The sequence below is a fragment of the Capsella rubella genome, unplaced genomic scaffold, assembly GCF_000375325.1.
Source record: "Capsella rubella cultivar Monte Gargano unplaced genomic scaffold, Caprub1_0 scaffold_7, whole genome shotgun sequence".
Taxonomy (NCBI): Eukaryota; Viridiplantae; Streptophyta; class Magnoliopsida; order Brassicales; family Brassicaceae; genus Capsella; species Capsella rubella.
Genome location: NW_006238917.1, coordinates 6,431,859 through 6,448,496, shown reverse-complemented (window position 1 = coordinate 6,448,496; position 16,638 = coordinate 6,431,859). Strand labels below are relative to the sequence as shown.

The 16,638-nt window shown below is 38.0% G+C and overlaps 4 protein-coding genes across 5 annotated transcripts; 2 read left to right on the top strand and 2 right to left on the bottom strand.

Annotated features, from left to right (window-relative positions):
- Positions 1 to 337: 337 nt before the first annotated feature.
- LOC17877567 (probable polygalacturonase) lies at positions 338 to 3,729 on the bottom strand. The gene is made up of 6 exons (XM_006283676.2): positions 3,287 to 3,729; positions 2,035 to 2,155; positions 1,667 to 1,841; positions 1,496 to 1,566; positions 795 to 1,274; positions 338 to 709 (listed from the first exon to the last, which is right to left on the bottom strand). Exons 1-6 carry the CDS (start codon positions 3,614 to 3,616, stop codon positions 552 to 554), a joined length of 1,335 nt encoding a protein of 444 aa, XP_006283738.1. The 5' UTR covers positions 3,617 to 3,729; the 3' UTR covers positions 338 to 551.
- A 120-nt stretch (positions 3,730 to 3,849) lies between these two features.
- On the top strand, positions 3,850 to 7,081 carry LOC17880194 (toll-like receptor 2 type-2). Of its 2 annotated transcripts, none has more exons than XM_006285379.2 (6): positions 3,850 to 4,140; positions 4,585 to 4,739; positions 4,830 to 5,047; positions 5,482 to 6,097; positions 6,173 to 6,679; positions 6,770 to 7,081. In XM_006285379.2, exons 1-6 carry the CDS (start codon positions 3,965 to 3,967, stop codon positions 6,883 to 6,885), a joined length of 1,788 nt encoding a protein of 595 aa, XP_006285441.2. In that variant the 5' UTR covers positions 3,850 to 3,964; the 3' UTR covers positions 6,886 to 7,081. The 2 variants fall into 2 exon arrangements, with proteins under 2 accessions (XP_006285441.2, XP_023635049.1); XM_023779281.1 differs by having other exon boundaries at positions 3,909 to 4,140; positions 4,698 to 4,739.
- Positions 7,082 to 7,152: 71 nt separating this feature from the next.
- LOC17877763 (long chain acyl-CoA synthetase 4) lies at positions 7,153 to 11,925 on the bottom strand. The gene is made up of 19 exons (XM_023779282.1): positions 11,676 to 11,925; positions 11,197 to 11,260; positions 11,017 to 11,106; positions 10,834 to 10,890; positions 10,706 to 10,754; positions 10,506 to 10,582; positions 10,332 to 10,371; positions 10,150 to 10,244; positions 9,876 to 10,043; positions 9,644 to 9,754; positions 9,480 to 9,567; positions 9,155 to 9,221; positions 9,007 to 9,082; positions 8,780 to 8,897; positions 8,267 to 8,512; positions 8,015 to 8,154; positions 7,748 to 7,930; positions 7,522 to 7,641; positions 7,153 to 7,419 (listed from the first exon to the last, which is right to left on the bottom strand). Exons 1-19 carry the CDS (start codon positions 11,828 to 11,830, stop codon positions 7,363 to 7,365), a joined length of 2,001 nt encoding a protein of 666 aa, XP_023635050.1. The 5' UTR covers positions 11,831 to 11,925; the 3' UTR covers positions 7,153 to 7,362.
- A 608-nt stretch (positions 11,926 to 12,533) lies between these two features.
- LOC17879293 (putative E3 ubiquitin-protein ligase UBR7) lies at positions 12,534 to 15,089 on the top strand. Its single transcript, XM_006283712.2, has 6 exons — positions 12,534 to 12,694; positions 12,850 to 12,966; positions 13,364 to 13,522; positions 13,628 to 13,900; positions 13,980 to 14,654; positions 14,738 to 15,089. The coding sequence occupies exons 2-6, from the start codon at positions 12,880 to 12,882 to the stop codon at positions 14,831 to 14,833; spliced, it is 1,290 nt and encodes a 429-aa protein (XP_006283774.1). The 5' UTR covers positions 12,534 to 12,694; positions 12,850 to 12,879; the 3' UTR covers positions 14,834 to 15,089.
- Positions 15,090 to 16,638: the final 1,549 nt, after the last annotated feature.

The following is a 16,638-nucleotide window of genomic DNA, read 5'->3' as shown; positions in this document are numbered from 1 at the left end:
GAATACAGCTTCAAATAAACTACAGCAGCGTAGTAAAAAAATTCCATAGCCAAAACAGGGAGTAAGAGGGGGTTGGAAAAACGCCGGTACACCAGAAAAAGAGAGAACTAAAGGAAAAAGGGGTAGGGGGGACGAGCCCCATTCTCACGAACACACAGTGAGAATTTGAGCTAGTCTATACTCTTTTAGGTCTTCACTGCAACAGTGAGAAGGTTTTTCAACAGAAAATTCTGTCGAGACTTAAAAAACTGGATTCTGCAAAAGCTAAACAGAATAAAGCTTCCAAAACAGGGACCAAGCTAAGCCAATCCATAATCCAAAGAGAGGAGACGGAGAATCTTGCTTAACTTTACTCTCTCTTTTCGTTAACTTCCTTCATATTCGAATTACACAATATACTATATTGTTTTCGCTCTTTGACGTTTAAACATACAAATTACAACAAACATAGATATATTAATGGAAGGAACTCCAAATGCTGTAACAAATTACATCTTTTGAAAAAGAAAAAAATTGAACCGAAGATGTAAAGACTTGCTACTCAGAAGTTTTCAGAAAGCGGAAGAACACACATTAGATCCTCCACTAGTTCTCAGCTCCGAACACGGCCATGGACTGACCTTCATTGAGGTTCCAATAACATCTGCGCACTTCCACGTCCGGTACATATTCAAACTCCCATGGAGATTTATCTCACTCAAACATATCCCTGTGATTTGTTTTCCAATTTATACAGCCATATATGCGATGGGATATATAGTAAACAATGAGAAAATGTATTAGTATTTCTTTACCTGTAAATGGTGAACCCTTAAGGCCTTGAATAGAGCCAGCTTTTCGAACGTTTACTCCCCAAACGTTCTTGATATGTATTCCCTCAACCACTGGAAGAGCGTTCGGGTTATAATTCGCATCTGGGTGATCCCCAGTGTCACCTGCAATCTTGATACCGTACTTTGCTGTATCTACATAGACGTTAGAGATTCTGATGTTTTTAATGTATCCTCCACGACCAATGTTTGTTTTGATGTTGACCCCAACCCCCATATTGGATAGAGTGATGTGTTCTGCTACAATGTTCTTGATTCCACCTGATGTTTCGCTTCCTATTGCGATACCAGCAAACGGGGAAGATCCTGTGATGCGCCGTATCGTTATGTTTGAGCTTGGACGGCCATAAGCAATCCCATACTGGTCCCAACCGCTTTTGATGGCCACCAGGTCGTCTCCTGTTGAGATATAGGAGTCTTCTATGCAGACGTTGACGCTGGAATCTATCAACAAATTTAATCATGTTCAGATGATAGTAATCGGCTCTGATTCAGACATAGAATTGTCATTTAAGTTTGAGTATGTCTCAAGTTTGCACAACGATGAGCTGCAATCTCTAGCATGAAATAGCTATTATACACACAAAAACATTTTCAAGTTCCTATCTAACTAAGACACCACCAATCTAGTAGTTGACTGAAAAAAGTTAAGAGTTAGAAAAAACCTGGATCGATTCCATCGGTGTTGGGCGAATCTTGTGGAGCTAAGATGGTGACGTGATGTATGACAACCTCACTGCCACATATCAACGAGGAACAGAGTCAATACTAGAAGAAAAGGAAAATATATATTCTTGGGATATCTTAAGGCCAGGGTAGTAACTAGCTTTATATACCTGCAATACACTGGATGGATGTTCCAGAAGGGTGAGTTTTGGAAAATAACATTGGAGATTATAATCTCCTTAGAGTTCTTGAACTCGATTAGGTTCGGTCTTGTGTACTTTAGCGTTCTACTGCGCCACAAGTTCCACCATACTTCTCCTTGACCGTCTATTGTCCCGTTTTGTCCTGTGTATATAGTTTTACAATGTAATGTCAACACAGTGCTAAATATCATATTACCAAAAGGAAACACATTAAAAACACTTTGTTCCTCGACTTGTATCACTACTATCCATAATCCTCTGAGTAACTATAGTAAAAGTCTTCAAGCCATACATATATATACATATAACTGAGATGTAAGATGGTCAAAACTAACCAGTGATGACTACATCACGAAGACCATCACCATGAATTAAGCTCATATACCGTCCTCCTGGTAACTCCCTCCCTCTTCCATAAGAGGGCAAATGATCAATTAATGGCCAATTCCAGGTATCCTGAAGTCAACACACAGAGCAAAATCCAAAAGGTTACAAAACAATTCAAAAGATTCACATGCTGCGTTTAATCATAATATTAATGATCACCCAAATTTCCAAAGCATCCAAGTCTGAATAAAGTAGGCTCAATCAAAGTGGTGTTTTCTTGATTCTGTCTCAGACCAAATGGTTTATAATCTCAAAATCGGTCATAAGATACACACAGACACATTGATGATATGCACTACAATGACAAGTAGTGTTTGTTTTCTTCAGTCACTTATTCACTTGAAGACAAACTAAGCCTAACATTTTAATCAAATAAAAAATTGAACTTGAGATTCAACAATCAACATATATGGCAGCATCCTTACTTCATTGATCTGAGATTATCACTAAACAAAAATGGATGCCCATAACTGCCCATAGTCCCAACTATACTTTACACTCTAACCAAAATTTAATCTATGGTGCTTAGGTGAATCTCTTAAATATTTTCTTTAATATAATATGACATACACTAATAGCGAATAAACTAACCAAATCTTGACAAAATTGGAAAACGCGAAGGACAAAAATTGCCAGCTATGTAAACATCGACATAAAAGCAGTACACCACATGCATACAATAACGTTTTAGCCCCGAAAAGGTCCCATGATGCTTTGGTATTGGACCTACCTTTACCAATACCATACCCCATACTTATTACTCATCACTTATCATATATACGTGCATGGTTCCCTGAATTAATTGTTACATAAACTTGATCACAAAGACGAACTCAATTCCATTTTCAGAAATCCAGATCCAAGCAAACAAGCAAAACAAAAAAAAAAGCAATTCTATTTTTAGAATACTTTGCTTAATAAAAACATACATAGTTGACAAAATTTGAAATGAAATATCTTCACTAGCAACTCGATCATTGCAGTATAATCAGCCACAGTACTATCAAACTCAGTTCCAGAAATCAGATAAAGACCACTCAACAAGAAACAGTAGTAACCATAAATACATTAGTCACACTGCCTAATGAACTAACTTAAATTTCAAATCAGCAGCTAACACATTATACCCAAATCCAAATTCAGAATTAAAAAAACTGAAGTAATAAACCCAAAAAAAGCAACAAAAAATCATAACTTTACCTGAACAGCTTTGATAACAGCTCCTCTAGCCAAGTAAAGAGTCATATGGCTAGTGAGATTGAAGCTCTCAGTCAAATAAACTCCCGGAGGTATATACAAAAGCGTACCCCCTCTCCTCTTCAGATGCTGAATCCTATACATCGCCGCCCTAAACGCCTTCGTGTTCACCGTCCGGCCATCCCCCACGCCTCCGAAGTCTGTTATCGAGATCTTATCGTTCCGGTACCGTAACGGGACTATACCGGAGCACGTCACCTCCGAATCGCCGAACGACGACGACGAAAGGACGAGACATGAGAAGAGGAGAATCGAAGCTGAGAGTCTCCACATTTTTGGTTTGTGACAAGGAGATGCCTACACGGATTGAGATTATAATGTAAGGTTTCTTTGGGATGAGAGTAAAATCTGTAGAATTGTCTAAATTGTGTTTTTTCTATTTAATCCCATAAAGCGCGCAGTTTAATATAAGTGTGAAAACTTCAGTGGAAGAAGGCACGTGCTACCACACGTGTATCAACGGGCTAATACAAGCTAGATTTGTTTGGGCTTAACTTTAGAAGCCCAATAAGGATCAACATTTTCTCTTTCATTTATGTAGTAGGGTTTTTATTTATTTAAAGTTTTGGGTTGGTTTGTAAAAAAAATTGGGAGCTACGATCAGAAACACAGCGATCGGAGATGGAGATGGACAGTCCGTTGGTGCGTCTATGCATAGAGGAAGCTTGTAAGAGCGGAGATGCGGTGGAACGATGGCGCCTTCAGCGGCGGAGTCTTGAGAAGCTGCCTCCTCACCTTGCTGATGCTCTCCTCCGCCGCCTACTCCACCGGCGACTTCTTTTCCCTTCGTTACTCGAGTAAGCTCTTTTATTTCCTTACATAATTATGGTCGTTTTTAGCATGCATCTCGTTTCTGATCTCGAAATGGTGAGTTATATATGCTTGGATTTGAGCTATTGAGTGATCGTTGGGGTCTTAGTTTTATTTTTGGTAGAGAGATTTGATTAGAAATTTTCGTTTCTCTTTGTTTTATTGGACTTCATGATGGAGTAGTTATTATTGAGTTGTTAGATCTGGTAGTACTAGAGTCGTGTTGGTCTTGGTACTTTGTTGAGGGTTAACTTCATTTTAGATTAGTCAAAGTTGAGGTAATGCAATGATTGATTCGAGACTGAAATATTGAGAGCTCTGTCAGGATTTATAGTTTGGGCAAATATCACTTTAATCTATATAAACAAGCTCAACCAGGAACCATTACTTGGTATCTCTATCACAACTAAGCAAGACTCTGTTCTGTGCAGAGGATTCAAACATTCTGTAGAGAATATAGATCTCCGAGGCGAAAGCTCCATTAACGCTGAATGGATGGCTTACATTGGAGGCTTCGCTAATCTATTGTCTCTAAACCTTTCAGATTGCCAGAGAATCAACAGCTCTTCCCTCTGGCCTATCACAGGTATGTTACATGAAATACCTTTGATTTTGCAATCGAAGTTTATGACAAATGTGAGTTTTAATTTTTAATATGGTATTGGATTCTTTTTAGGATTAACTAGCTTGACCGAGTTGGATCTTTCAAGATGTATGAAGGTTACAGATACTGGTATAAAGCACCTCCAATCTGTTGTAAACCTGGAAAAGTTGTGGATTTCACAGACGGGTGTTACAGAAGCTGGGATTTCTCTTCTAGCTTCGCTTAAAAAATTGTCTCTTCTAGATTTAGGCGGCTTACCTGTAACTGATCAGAACTTGATTTCCCTCCGGGTACAAGATTTTTACCTTTGCTCTTTCTTTATTTTGTAATCACTAGTTACTTAGGTTGTTGATGATTTAGTTTTGACTGCTTGATGTATGTGATTTAATTGTGTAAGTTCAATGGTTGTTATATATCTTGTTAAATAGTAAGAATTCTGCTAAATCTGTAATGTTCTATGTTGAGTGAGGAGTATTATGTGCATAGAAACTATTTAGTCTTATTTCAGGATTATGGATTATCTATTTAGTCTTATTTCAGGATTATGGATTATGTAGTTCAAGCATCTTGTTGGTTACTCAACCTTATTGATAATCCATACAAAATGAAGTTCGTGTATGTGCGATTTAGTATCCTTGCGATAAGTATTTACTACAAACATACGTACCGGTGTAAAAAATATTTATGAACCTTCCTCTGACCGCCAGTTCCTTTTTGTCCTCAGGCTCTAACAAAGCTAGAGTACCTTGACATCTGGGGAAGCAACGTAACCAACCTAGGAGCTATCTGTATACTCAAATTTTCAAACTTGAGCTTCCTCAATCTCTCGTGGACCAGCGTCACACAGACTCTGAACATACCTCACCTTGAATGCTTACACATGAACAAGTGCGACATTGTCTCCATATCAAAAACGCATAGCTCCCCCTTAGCTTCCTTGAAAAAGTTAGTTTTGTCCGGAGCTACTTTTAGTGCCGAAACCGAGTCCTTTTCCTTCACCAACCAAAGCTCGATAACCTACTTGGACGTTTCCAACACCCCCCTCCGAAAATTCAGTTTCTTAGCTACTATGATTAACCTGGAACATCTTGATCTCAGCTCCACAGCATTTGGGGATGATTCTGTTGAGTTTGTAGCATGTGTTGGCGAGAGTCTGAGGATTCTTAATGTCTCATATACAAAAATCACTTCTGTTGGGGTCGGGAATCTTGCAGGACATGTGCCGCAACTCAACACATTATCTCTGTCTCAGACATCTGTGGACGATCTTTCCATCTTACTTATCAGCACCATGATGCCTTGCATTAAAACCCTTGACTTAAGCATGACCAGGATCCAAGGTATGTATGAGCCTTATGAAACCTAATGAGTGAAATAACCACAATATAACTTCACGACTTTCTTTCCTTTTTCAGGATTTATGCAGCGACAAACTCAACAAGCAGAGCCGTCGTTTGCAGCACTACAATCTCTAACGTCCCTTGAAATCCTGAGTCTAGAACATGCGTACCTGAGCGATACTGCTCTCTCTCCTCTAAGTAGCCTTACCGGATTAACACATTTGTCCCTTAAAAGCACTTACCTCACAGATTTCACTCTCCACCATCTTTCCTCTCTCCCAAACCTAGTCAGTCTCGGAGTCCAAGATGCAGTTTTGACCGACAATGGTCTCGAGAAGTTTAGCCCACCTTCAAGGCTGAGAACACTTGACCTCAAAGGTTGTTGGCTTTTAAGCAAAGAAGCTATCACTGCTCTGTGCAAAAGGTACCCTCACATTAAAGTGAGGCATGATTTTGCAGATGACTCTTCTTCTCTCGAACAAAATCAACTTCTTCCTCGCTCATCGCCTCTTGAAAAGTCCGGGAGGAGGAGGAACAACCAGAGGCCTGAGAGTTCTGTTGCTGTTCCCAGGAATTTCGTAGGTTCGCCCTTTTCTCACTAACTCTCTCTATTATAACAATTTATAAGGAAGAATGGCTCAAAATTTAAATGTGTGATATTTGTGGATACAGATCAGAGACTGAAGTACAATAGGGAAGAGTTGGTTGCTCTACAAAATTCGCCTTTGTCACAATTGCTTCCACGGGAAGTACTTGTCAGTGTACCAGATATTCTAGCTGATTTGTAATTCAATGATGTCCAAAAGGGGTTGAAAATCAAATTATGGGAGATCTTAGCATCTGTCTTGTTGTCAGTTTTGGCCTCATTTTTCCTTTTCAAATTTGTTAGAAGATGTTTAAGACAGTCAGTCAGTTTTGCTATCTGCCTGTACACGATACGTTTACTAAATTGCAATACTACATTTTGGATATTAGTTTCGACTTTTTGCGAAAATAGCTGAAAAGTAATGTATTGTCTGTTTGATCGGATATTAGCTTCCACTTAAACAATGTGATATGGCTAACATGTATTTTATTGAAAAGTTAGATAACATTAAAGTAGATTTTTCCAAATAAAAGAGGTTTAGCGGCTGTGATCTGACGCTATAAAAGTATGAAAGACCGAAAATATTGTACACAGATGATAAGAAGAGCCAATTAAGTATTAACAGTCTTGCAAGAGACCCAAAGAAAACGTAAGCAAGAGACCGACCATGAGGACGAATCTACCCTCTGGAAGCAAATTTTTCATTTGTGGTCTTGTACATTTCATCGATCACACTCTGTCAGATGAGGAAGAGACCGTGTTAGTACTAAATAAAAATGGCAGTAGATTTTGACGTTTATTAGATGTTACAATACGCAATTGAGCGTTTCTGTATTACCTGGTAGTATTTTTGTAACTGAGGCCTTTTCTTTTTGTAGGTTGGCGTAAGAAGATCGCGTTCCATGTCAAACGGCACAGGGTCTAGATGAATTGCCTTGATGATCTCGAACCCCTTCATCTGCAAAATCAAACACAATCAAATAAAATGATATAAATGTAGACAACAACGAATCATGAATCCATTGATGGTCAACTCAAATGAAAAAAAAATATCTAGGAATAACCTTTTTCTCTTTGGCCATTTTAACAAGTTCTCCTAGTATGAATTCCTTTGCCTTTGCATTTTGACAGAGAGCCTCGTAATCACCGCTCACACCGTTTTCTGCAGCCCAGTGTTCAAGGATATGCTGGTTTGGATTGGCGACTGCGACTAGGAATGACTCAAAGCTGTTTCCGTACACCCACACCTAATAATTTTGATGAAAAGTGATTAGATGAGAATCTACCAAACCTATGTGAGGGAGAAGACTAAAAACTGCAGCTATACTTACGGAATCAACAGCTTGCACTTCACCGTAGATGTTTTCTATGTTCTCAACCGCCACATACTCTCCTTGTGAGAGTTTAAAGATATTCTTCTTTCTGTCAATGATCTTCATGCTTCCATTTGGTTGCCACTCACCGACATCACCTGAGAGTATGAAAAGAAGAGTGTGAGAACTGAGAAGAACCCACCGGATTCCAGAAACCGATATTCTAACTAATTCTAAATTAATTGAATACAGCTTCAGAGAAAGGAATACCTGTGTGCAGCCATCCATCAATGAGAACCTCCTTTGTGAGGTCTTCACGTTTGTAGTATCCAGAGAAAAGGGTTTTTCCTCGAATGCAGATTTCACCACGTGGAGTACTTGCAAGAGCGTCATATTCCATCTCAGGGACAGACTCAAGGCGTATATCAACGTTTGGCACTGGTGGACCAACTGTGCCGAGCATGTCCAGCTTGTCTGGCAGCGAGACAAAACTTCCAGCACAGCTTTCGGTAAGACCTACATAAAAATAATCATACAAGGAGAAAACAGTTAACTAATCACATTCTCTGTTAATGAGGGATTAATATACTACGATTAACAGAATCATTGGGAGACTCAATGGCAAAGACCCATGGGGAGACTCAATTGTAATACGTTCAGACAGAAAAATAGTCCATTTGTTGCTCACATTCATAGGATTGATGTGTAATAGTGTCTTTATTGAAACTGGTTTGTTTATGCAGTTAATTACTATCTAAAGAATTCAGTTTAGTGAATGGGTACCGTATCCTTGTAGAACATGACAGCATGCCACCACTCTCAGAAATGACTCTACATGACTAGCAAGAGGAGCAGCTCCAGATAAAATAATTCTCACATTGCCTCCGAGTCCTTGTTTAACCTGAGCGAGAAAGCAATAAATTAGTTGCTATGAAATTTTACGGAAGAGTGGTAGCCTCTTTAAATATGTGTACCAATTAGCAGCAGGCTATTTTAATGAACTTTGCTACCTTGCTGAACACAAGTTTGTCACACATTGGTGAGGCCTCCACATGAGACTGTCCCTTCTTCATATGTCCAAATTTACTGCAAATGTTAGAGTGTGTTAGATCTAACATAGATAGGTGAAACAGATAAGCAACGAGAATTCTGACTTACTAGGAAAATGCAGAATTAAACAGCAACTTTTTCAAGAATCCACCATCAGAAAGCTTCTTCTGAAGACCTGTTGGACATAATAGGTCAATGTGATAAAACACGGTTAAGTCAAGAGAAAAAATTAGGATATACATAATTAGAACGTGCAGAGGATTCACCAAAGAAATAAAGAAGTAAGCCTAACAGAAAATTCTTGGAATTGAGAATAATATTTACATTTGGGTGGTTAACGTGGTATGAATGTAAAGGCTCGGAGACAGATATTTGGAATAAACAGATGGGGAACTGAAAATACTTGGAACATATGATATTTCAAACATCTGACCTGAGTATACTCTATCCAGGACACGAGGTACAGCGCAGAAGATAGTTGGTTTAAGCTCACCAAGGTCTTCTATCAACAATTTGACATCCTAAGGAGACAACCCAGAGAAAGTTAAAGTAACAAACTCAAACTGGTTTAAATTATAATCTTTGAGCTGTACTGACCCCACGCCAGAAGCCAATTGCAGCACCGTGTTGAATGAAACACTCCTCGATAACTCGGTCAAAGATGTGGGCAAGCGGAAGATAAGAAAGATACACATCTTTCACGGACAACTATTGATTTGCACAACCAAAAAGAAAAACGATTCAGACAAAGGCAGGTACAAGAGAAACTAAATGATTGCAGCTTTTTTGTGGATAATGACAAATGCATGAAAGCAAGAAGGAAACTCACGGCCTCATTAGCGCTTTTCAGTAGACGGATCACTCCGGCGATTAGTGTAACAATACTTTCATTAGATATCATCACTCCCTTTGGGTCACCAGTGGTTCCACTAGTATACATAATCGTGCAAATGTCACTTTTCTTTTTGATGGGGAGATCACATTGCTTTCCATCACCCTGGGGGAAACATTCGTGATTGGAAAGTAAAAACATGATAAGCATAGATAATAGACCACTCACATAATCAGTATATTTCAGGAAAAGCAAATGATAAGTTTCATACCAGCTTCAAAAATTCATCCCAAGCATATATGTCCAACCCAAAATTTTTAGCTTCTTCTCTTTGCTCATGTGAGACACCACCGAAGCTCACAACAGCTGTACTTATAATTAAGCACATTCGATCATAAGCATCATAAGTTAAAGGCCAAACGAGAATCAAAATATAAAAAAAGAATTACTCACTTTTCATGTACTCTGTCGAGTTTGGGCATGTCTTAAATAACTGATAATTAAAAGGAAAAGGAAGTGATGAGAAAAAGTTCCCCAAAGTATAAAATCTGGTCACGGTCATTGATACATAAAAGTGATAAAAAAGACATTTAACATGACTACATTAGAGATGTACTCTTACTGTACCTCAGTAATCTTTTTCTCTTCCACAAAGACGATTGAAACCTCTGAATGGCGAATAATGAATTCCACAGCACCAGCACCTATATAGTTAAGACACAGCGAAAATGACAAATCAAAGAACTAAAAATACTGTGGCAGCCCACTGGATACTGACTGTGCATTTATCCTTCTGGTATAAATTGGAAACGACTGAAAAAACATACCTAGTGTATCATATAACGGAACACAATAGAGTCCATGTGCATTACAGGCCTAAATCAAAATTTCACTGTCAGTCTCTTACAAAACACAATCAATGATATTATCATGATCCATCCAGCCAATAGATTACCTCCATGCTTATAATCCACTCAGGAGAATTGGCACCATAGATACCACATTTTGCTTCCTAAAATCCCACATATCAGCAAACACAAGATTAAGAAACTGTGAAACCAATCACATCTGAAGCAGAAAAAAGAAGGAAATAATGATACGAAAGATAGATAATCAGGAAGGAAAAGATGGATCTTACATCCTTAACTCCATGACTTCGGAGAGAATTTCCGAGTTTGATGACAATGTCGTAAACTTCTTGGTATGTTTGCCAGACATACTTACCCGGCTGAGAAGAATCAAATACAAGTGAATAAATCCGTAATTACTTCACACAAAAAAAATAAAGCCAAAAAAAAAATGGAAACAGCAACAACACCTTTCCATCCACAATCTCGCGGCGTCCAAGCATTGGATTGTTTGGATACTTCTCCACTACAAAAAAAAAAAAAAAAAAGGTCAACCAAACAATATCACCAAAATAGACGACACAAATCATAAAAATTGTCAACCAAAATACATGCAACTAAAAATTAACCACATGGCACTCAAAACGAAAAATGGCGAAATTACTTTAATGCAAAATGATTAACCAATAACAAATTACATTTCTAATGATTAGAGCTCTTAAATAGATCTGCTTACGATCCGCAAAACTTAAACACACATAAGTCAAAAACCCAGATAAACAGTATACGAAAGTAAACTTTATAGTCCTTACTACTTGAAAACAATTTCAAAACTAAGTCAGAACCATTTCCACGATCAGTCAACAGGAGCTCAAAATCTCAGCAGGGGACTCATGCAAAAACAAAACTCCCGATCTATGCTTGAGCTCAAAAGGAAAAAAAAACTCACCGGAAAACATCCCAACAACTATCCATTCCTTCGATCGGCTCGGGGAAGCCGTCCTTAGCAAAGATACTGCGGTAAACAGGTCCAACTGAAGGTCTACCATCGCTACCTTCTTTGCCTTCCTCAACCTTGAATATGTATTTCTCCGGCTCCGCCATGATCGATCAAACTAACCAGAAACTTCTTCTTCTTTCTTCTGAATCGTGGGGAAAAGTGTGAGAGAAATAGGGTCCACGCGGTTGTGCAGATCGGAGGAGAACAAGTTAATAAATACGCCTGGCCTGCCTACTTCGATTGTGATTGGTTGCTCTTCGCTGACCATAACTTGTCAAAAAGTCAAAGTTCATATTCAACCTCTTAATGGGCTTCCTACCATCATATAAAGCCCAATAAAGTCAATATTATGATTTTTTTTTTTTTTTTTTTTTGTGAACCAGTCAATATTATGATCTTATCCGAATGAAATTTAGATTTAGCCAATAATTTAGATTTTTAGCAGGTAAAACAACAGAAAAACAAAACAAAATCAACAAGTAGACATGAAATGTAAGTTGTCGAAAAAAAAAAAAAAAAGACATGAAATGTAAGTAATTCGCAAATCAGTGACTAGATCAATGATATTAACGTATATCAATTTTTTTAGCACGAATTTGAAATCGCGATATCCTTCATTTGACAAATGAGTACATATTTTACATGTAAACTCTCGTATCGTATCCAGCGCCCAATATTTTAGAATTTTAGTTGATGATATAAGAGAGCGTGGAGGGAAAAAGGGGAATAGTGTTTAGCGGGAAAATGTCAATAAAGTCCCTGCTGTATATATTTAACTTTTTTTTTTTTTTAGTATCGCTACGCTAGAATAGATCCTTCTTTCTCCCCAACCCTTGTGTGCTAGCGAGCTTCTTATTACCTTCATTTCCCCCAAAGTATTTCTCTCTCTGCCTTGGTTTTTCTTCTATGTCTTAAAAAGTGAGAACCTTTAGGTATTTTTCAAGTCTGACAACTTCATCAATTACTGGGTATGTTCCGATTTAACATTACTTTGTTTTATGTTTTCGCTGAAGAATCTAGGGTTTTCATTTATTTTTTTCCAAGGAATTTAGGGAATTTCTCATTTGAGGTTTTCAAGTGGCGTTACTTTTATCCAATTTCATGTTTTTGGTGGTGATTTCAGCTGGATTTCTTGTGAGGAGTGATTGCGGAAATGGCATCGGGTGGTTTCGAAGAGGATGACGCTGAGGGAACTATAACGATCAATGAATATATCGAACGCATGGACGCAGAAGAGCTGGTAATGTGGTTCTCTTTTCTCCATTGTATCAATTTTACATGTTCCTGATGATTCTTACTAAAGTTGAATACTTTCCCCCATTTTCACTCCTTGGTTAGTCATTTTGAAGGGACATATAGGTTCCTGATTTTGGGGGTTTTTGTCTACTTATGTTAACACTATTGCGGAAGCCTTTAAATTTGAATTCCGTTATGTCCAGAAATTGAATTGCGACCTTCAATTCACCGGCTTTCTGAATCTAATACAGTATTTTGGATGGGGTTATTGTACAGTTTCTGAGCTTCGAGCTTACTAGTTATGATTTGTCTGCGTCTCTTTATCTGTTTGTACTACTACACTAGTGTCTGTGTTTCTGTAATATCTTTCATTAACTGCTTTTGTGATTCTTGGTGTGAAGGCAGCGGATTTGGTGTTGGGTGGAGATGAGGGAGATGAGTGTACTTACCCCAAGGGTTACATGAAAAGACAAGCAATTTTCTCATGCATTACATGTACACCAGAGGGGGGTGCTGGTATTTGCACTGCTTGTTGCCTATCTTGTCATGATGGCCATGAGGTAAATATTTGGTACATGTGTAGCCCGATTATGTACCTTCAAATTTGACTTCGATGTGTTTATTGGTTTCCTAATGGTTTGAACATTGTTGTTCTGGTTATGAAGCTTTTGGAGCTGTGGACTAAGAGAAATTTTCGATGTGATTGTGGGAACTCCAAGTTTGGAACTTTAGCGTGTAAGCTTCTCCCTAGCAAAGATATAGAAAACTCTGAGAATTCTTACAACCATAATTTCAAAGGCTTGTACTGCACTTGCGGCCGACCTTACCCTGACCCAAATGTGGAAGAACAAGTGGAGATGATACAGTGCTGTCTCTGTGAGGATTGGTTTCACGAGGAGCATCTTGGTCTCAAACCTTCAGACAGTGTTGGTAGCCAGGTCAGTGGCCAGTGCTTAATCTTGTGTACGATTGACTTTTCTTTGCATTTAAGTTCAATTTCTATTGTTATTATAACAGATTCCAAGAGATGAAGAAGGCGAGCCGATCTATGAGGATTTCATTTGTCAAAACTGCTCTCCACTTTGTTCGTTTCTGACACGTTATCCTGAGAAATTGTGGGTTGCTGCTCAAGTAGATTCCACAGGTTGTGCTAATGCTTGTTCAGAGACAGTTGAGTCAAACAAAACCCACATGGATTCGGAACCCGGCCAGCTAGAGAACAGTACTGAAGCCGAGAAATCTGTGATGCGTAAATGTTCTGAGAAGATCAGTAAATCTGAACCTGGCAATCTTGAGAACAGTTCTGAAGCAGTGGAATCTGTTGTGCAAAAATGTTCTGAGAAGATCATTGACTCTGAACCCGTTCCTGCCAATGGTTGTGCTATTGGGACGGATATAAACTCCTTTCCTGATTTTGAGAAGAAACCTTTGTTTTTGTCCAAAAACTGGAGGAACATCCTATGCAGATGCGAAAAGTGTCTTGAGATGTATAAGCAGAGAAAGGTAAGCTATTTACTTGATGCAGAGGATACAATTGTTGAGTACGAGAAGAAGGCGAAAGAGAGAAGAACAGAGAAACTGGAGAAACAAGAAGGTGAAGCACTTGATCTTTTGAATAATCTCGACCACGTAGCCAAAGTTGAAATCCTTCACGGTATCAAAGACTTCAAAGATGAATTGAAGGGTTTACTGGTATATATCGTCACCTCTATGAAAAAATTTGATTACATTTCTCAGGAACTCTCATCTAAGAGTTTTTTTTTTGTCTTATGTAGGAGTCTGGTAGTGGTGGGCCGTCAAAGGCGATAACATCTGCAGATATCGACCAAATGTTTTCAAATCTGAAAAACAAACGCAAAAGGATGGAGTGAGAGGAGAGTTATGAGATTTTAAGGTAGTAAAACTCTTTTTTCATCTGATGGTAACTTTCTTTAGATATGTTGTTTCGTTAGTTTGAAATGGGAAGTGAGGAGGTTCCTTGTTCCTCTGCTCTGGTCTATCTTTATTTTCTAAGTTAGGCAAAAAAAAAACTCTTTACTTCAGTGTATGAGGTTTGTAGCGTAATTGTAACAGTTGACTATTATATATAAGCTATTAGTTCTAGAACTACTATTTACTATTTTTCAACTGGTTTTGCATTGATTTTGAATTACAAAGAAACTCCACTATGTGTAAGAAACGCTTAGGCCAGATGACCAACGCATGAAGTACTCTGAACATGCTAAAAGGAGATATCTAAACAACTCATAATAGAGAGGGCCTAAACAAAAATTAGAAGCAAGGAACAGGAGCAACAATAACACAATGATCGTCTTCTCCAAATCAGAAAGATCCTTATAGTCACCGAAGACCACCCCTTGGGGCATACAAAGGAAGTCTAAAGATCAGCAACCACACTTTTCGCATCCCATATGCTCCTTTGTCTGAGTGTAGGTGGTTCTGTAACAATGTCCCACTTGAGCATTCCTGCATACCTTTATTCTAGAGCATGCTAAAAGAAGAGCTAGCCTTAGTACCTAGAAGAAGAAGACAACTATTCTAAATTGGGCCATTAAAAGTACTTATATTTTAGGTTTTGGGCTTCGAAAAACCAAATTCAGTTTGCATGTGAGATCGATCATATAAAATAAGAGTAGAATATGAGATCTGTTACTGCCTGACCAACAAAATGTATTTGCTACAAAACAAAACAAGAACAGAATACTTTCACCTCAGTTATTGGTTTTATTTTTGTCGACATAAGTTATTGTTGATCTAATAAATAAAAAAATATTGATCAAAGTTGGAAGCTCGTGAGTCGTGGCCCCTTAGGGAAGAATAAGTAACGACAACCCCCGTGACACCTCCACGTACATGTCGTCCTTTTGTAAGTTTCCACGAAGTTTCTCCCATTGATGAGAAGAATTTGATGCACTCCAATTATTATATAACGCGTGGTGCTTAATGATAGGATCATCTTGACAAGATCGCTTATTAATGAGGCTTTTACGTTTACATGTGTTGTAGGACTAGACTATGGTGAAATTATATTTGGTGATCAAATGTTATTATAAGAATAAATGATTCAAGTGTGGTATCGCATCACAATCGCACACTTAAGCAAACGATGTAGCCATTACAACGGTTTCAAGTTTCAACTGTATTTTGTGTACCTTTTAGTCTTATGAGAGTGTTTGAAACTTCGTGAAATGGTTATCTAGTTTTGATTTGAGTTTAAGAAACCGGTTTTGTTGGTTATTTTTGTTAAAATCGATCTTGTACTATTGGTCCGTAAAATCCGGAGAGAATAATTCAAAAAAGAAATGGGCTTGACATTGTTCTGAAACAGATCATACTATGAATGATTGGATTCTATTAATTGATTGAATATTTCTCTGAGAGGGAAACGAATATGAATGTATCTAACTACAACCACAAGCTATGTAACATGTAAACACTTATTTAATGAGTAGATGAGTGATTATATTCGGATTAAAGTATACTACTATATGTGACTATTGAATCTAACGACGTTTATAATAAAAATGAACAAGACAGGTTGGTGGTTGGTATAAATGTGAGTATGCCAGGTTTTAACACGGTTTTGGTTTGGTTTAAAGACACCAACTAACCCGATAGAACATGTACTTTCCTTCTTATGTCTTTTACTCTCATCATAATTATTTTTCTACGAAAA

Coding starts and splice junctions, on each gene's coding strand:
- LOC17877567 (XM_006283676.2), bottom strand. CDS start 3,616: ATGTGGAGACTCTCAGCTTCGATTCTCCTCTTCTCATGTCTCGTCCTT. Junction 1,275..1,495: donor CACCGATGGAATCGATCCAG/GTTTTTTCTAAC, acceptor ATTTGTTGATAG/ATTCCAGCGTCAACGTCTGC. Junction 710..794: donor TAAGGGTTCACCATTTACAG/GTAAAGAAATAC, acceptor AACAAATCACAG/GGATATGTTTGAGTGAGATA.
- LOC17880194 (XM_006285379.2), top strand. CDS start 3,965: ATGGAGATGGACAGTCCGTTGGTGCGTCTATGCATAGAGGAAGCTTGT. Junction 4,141..4,584: donor CTTTTCCCTTCGTTACTCGA/GTAAGCTCTTTT, acceptor TGTTCTGTGCAG/AGGATTCAAACATTCTGTAG. Junction 4,740..4,829: donor TTCCCTCTGGCCTATCACAG/GTATGTTACATG, acceptor GATTCTTTTTAG/GATTAACTAGCTTGACCGAG.
- LOC17877763 (XM_023779282.1), bottom strand. CDS start 11,830: ATGGCGGAGCCGGAGAAATACATATTCAAGGTTGAGGAAGGCAAAGAA. Junction 8,898..9,006: donor ACAAACTTGTGTTCAGCAAG/GTAGCAAAGTTC, acceptor TTTCTCGCTCAG/GTTAAACAAGGACTCGGAGG. Junction 7,420..7,521: donor AGTTACAAAAATACTACCAG/GTAATACAGAAA, acceptor CTCATCTGACAG/AGTGTGATCGATGAAATGTA.
- LOC17879293 (XM_006283712.2), top strand. CDS start 12,880: ATGGCATCGGGTGGTTTCGAAGAGGATGACGCTGAGGGAACTATAACG. Junction 12,967..13,363: donor GCATGGACGCAGAAGAGCTG/GTAATGTGGTTC, acceptor CTTGGTGTGAAG/GCAGCGGATTTGGTGTTGGG. Junction 14,655..14,737: donor ATGAATTGAAGGGTTTACTG/GTATATATCGTC, acceptor TGTCTTATGTAG/GAGTCTGGTAGTGGTGGGCC.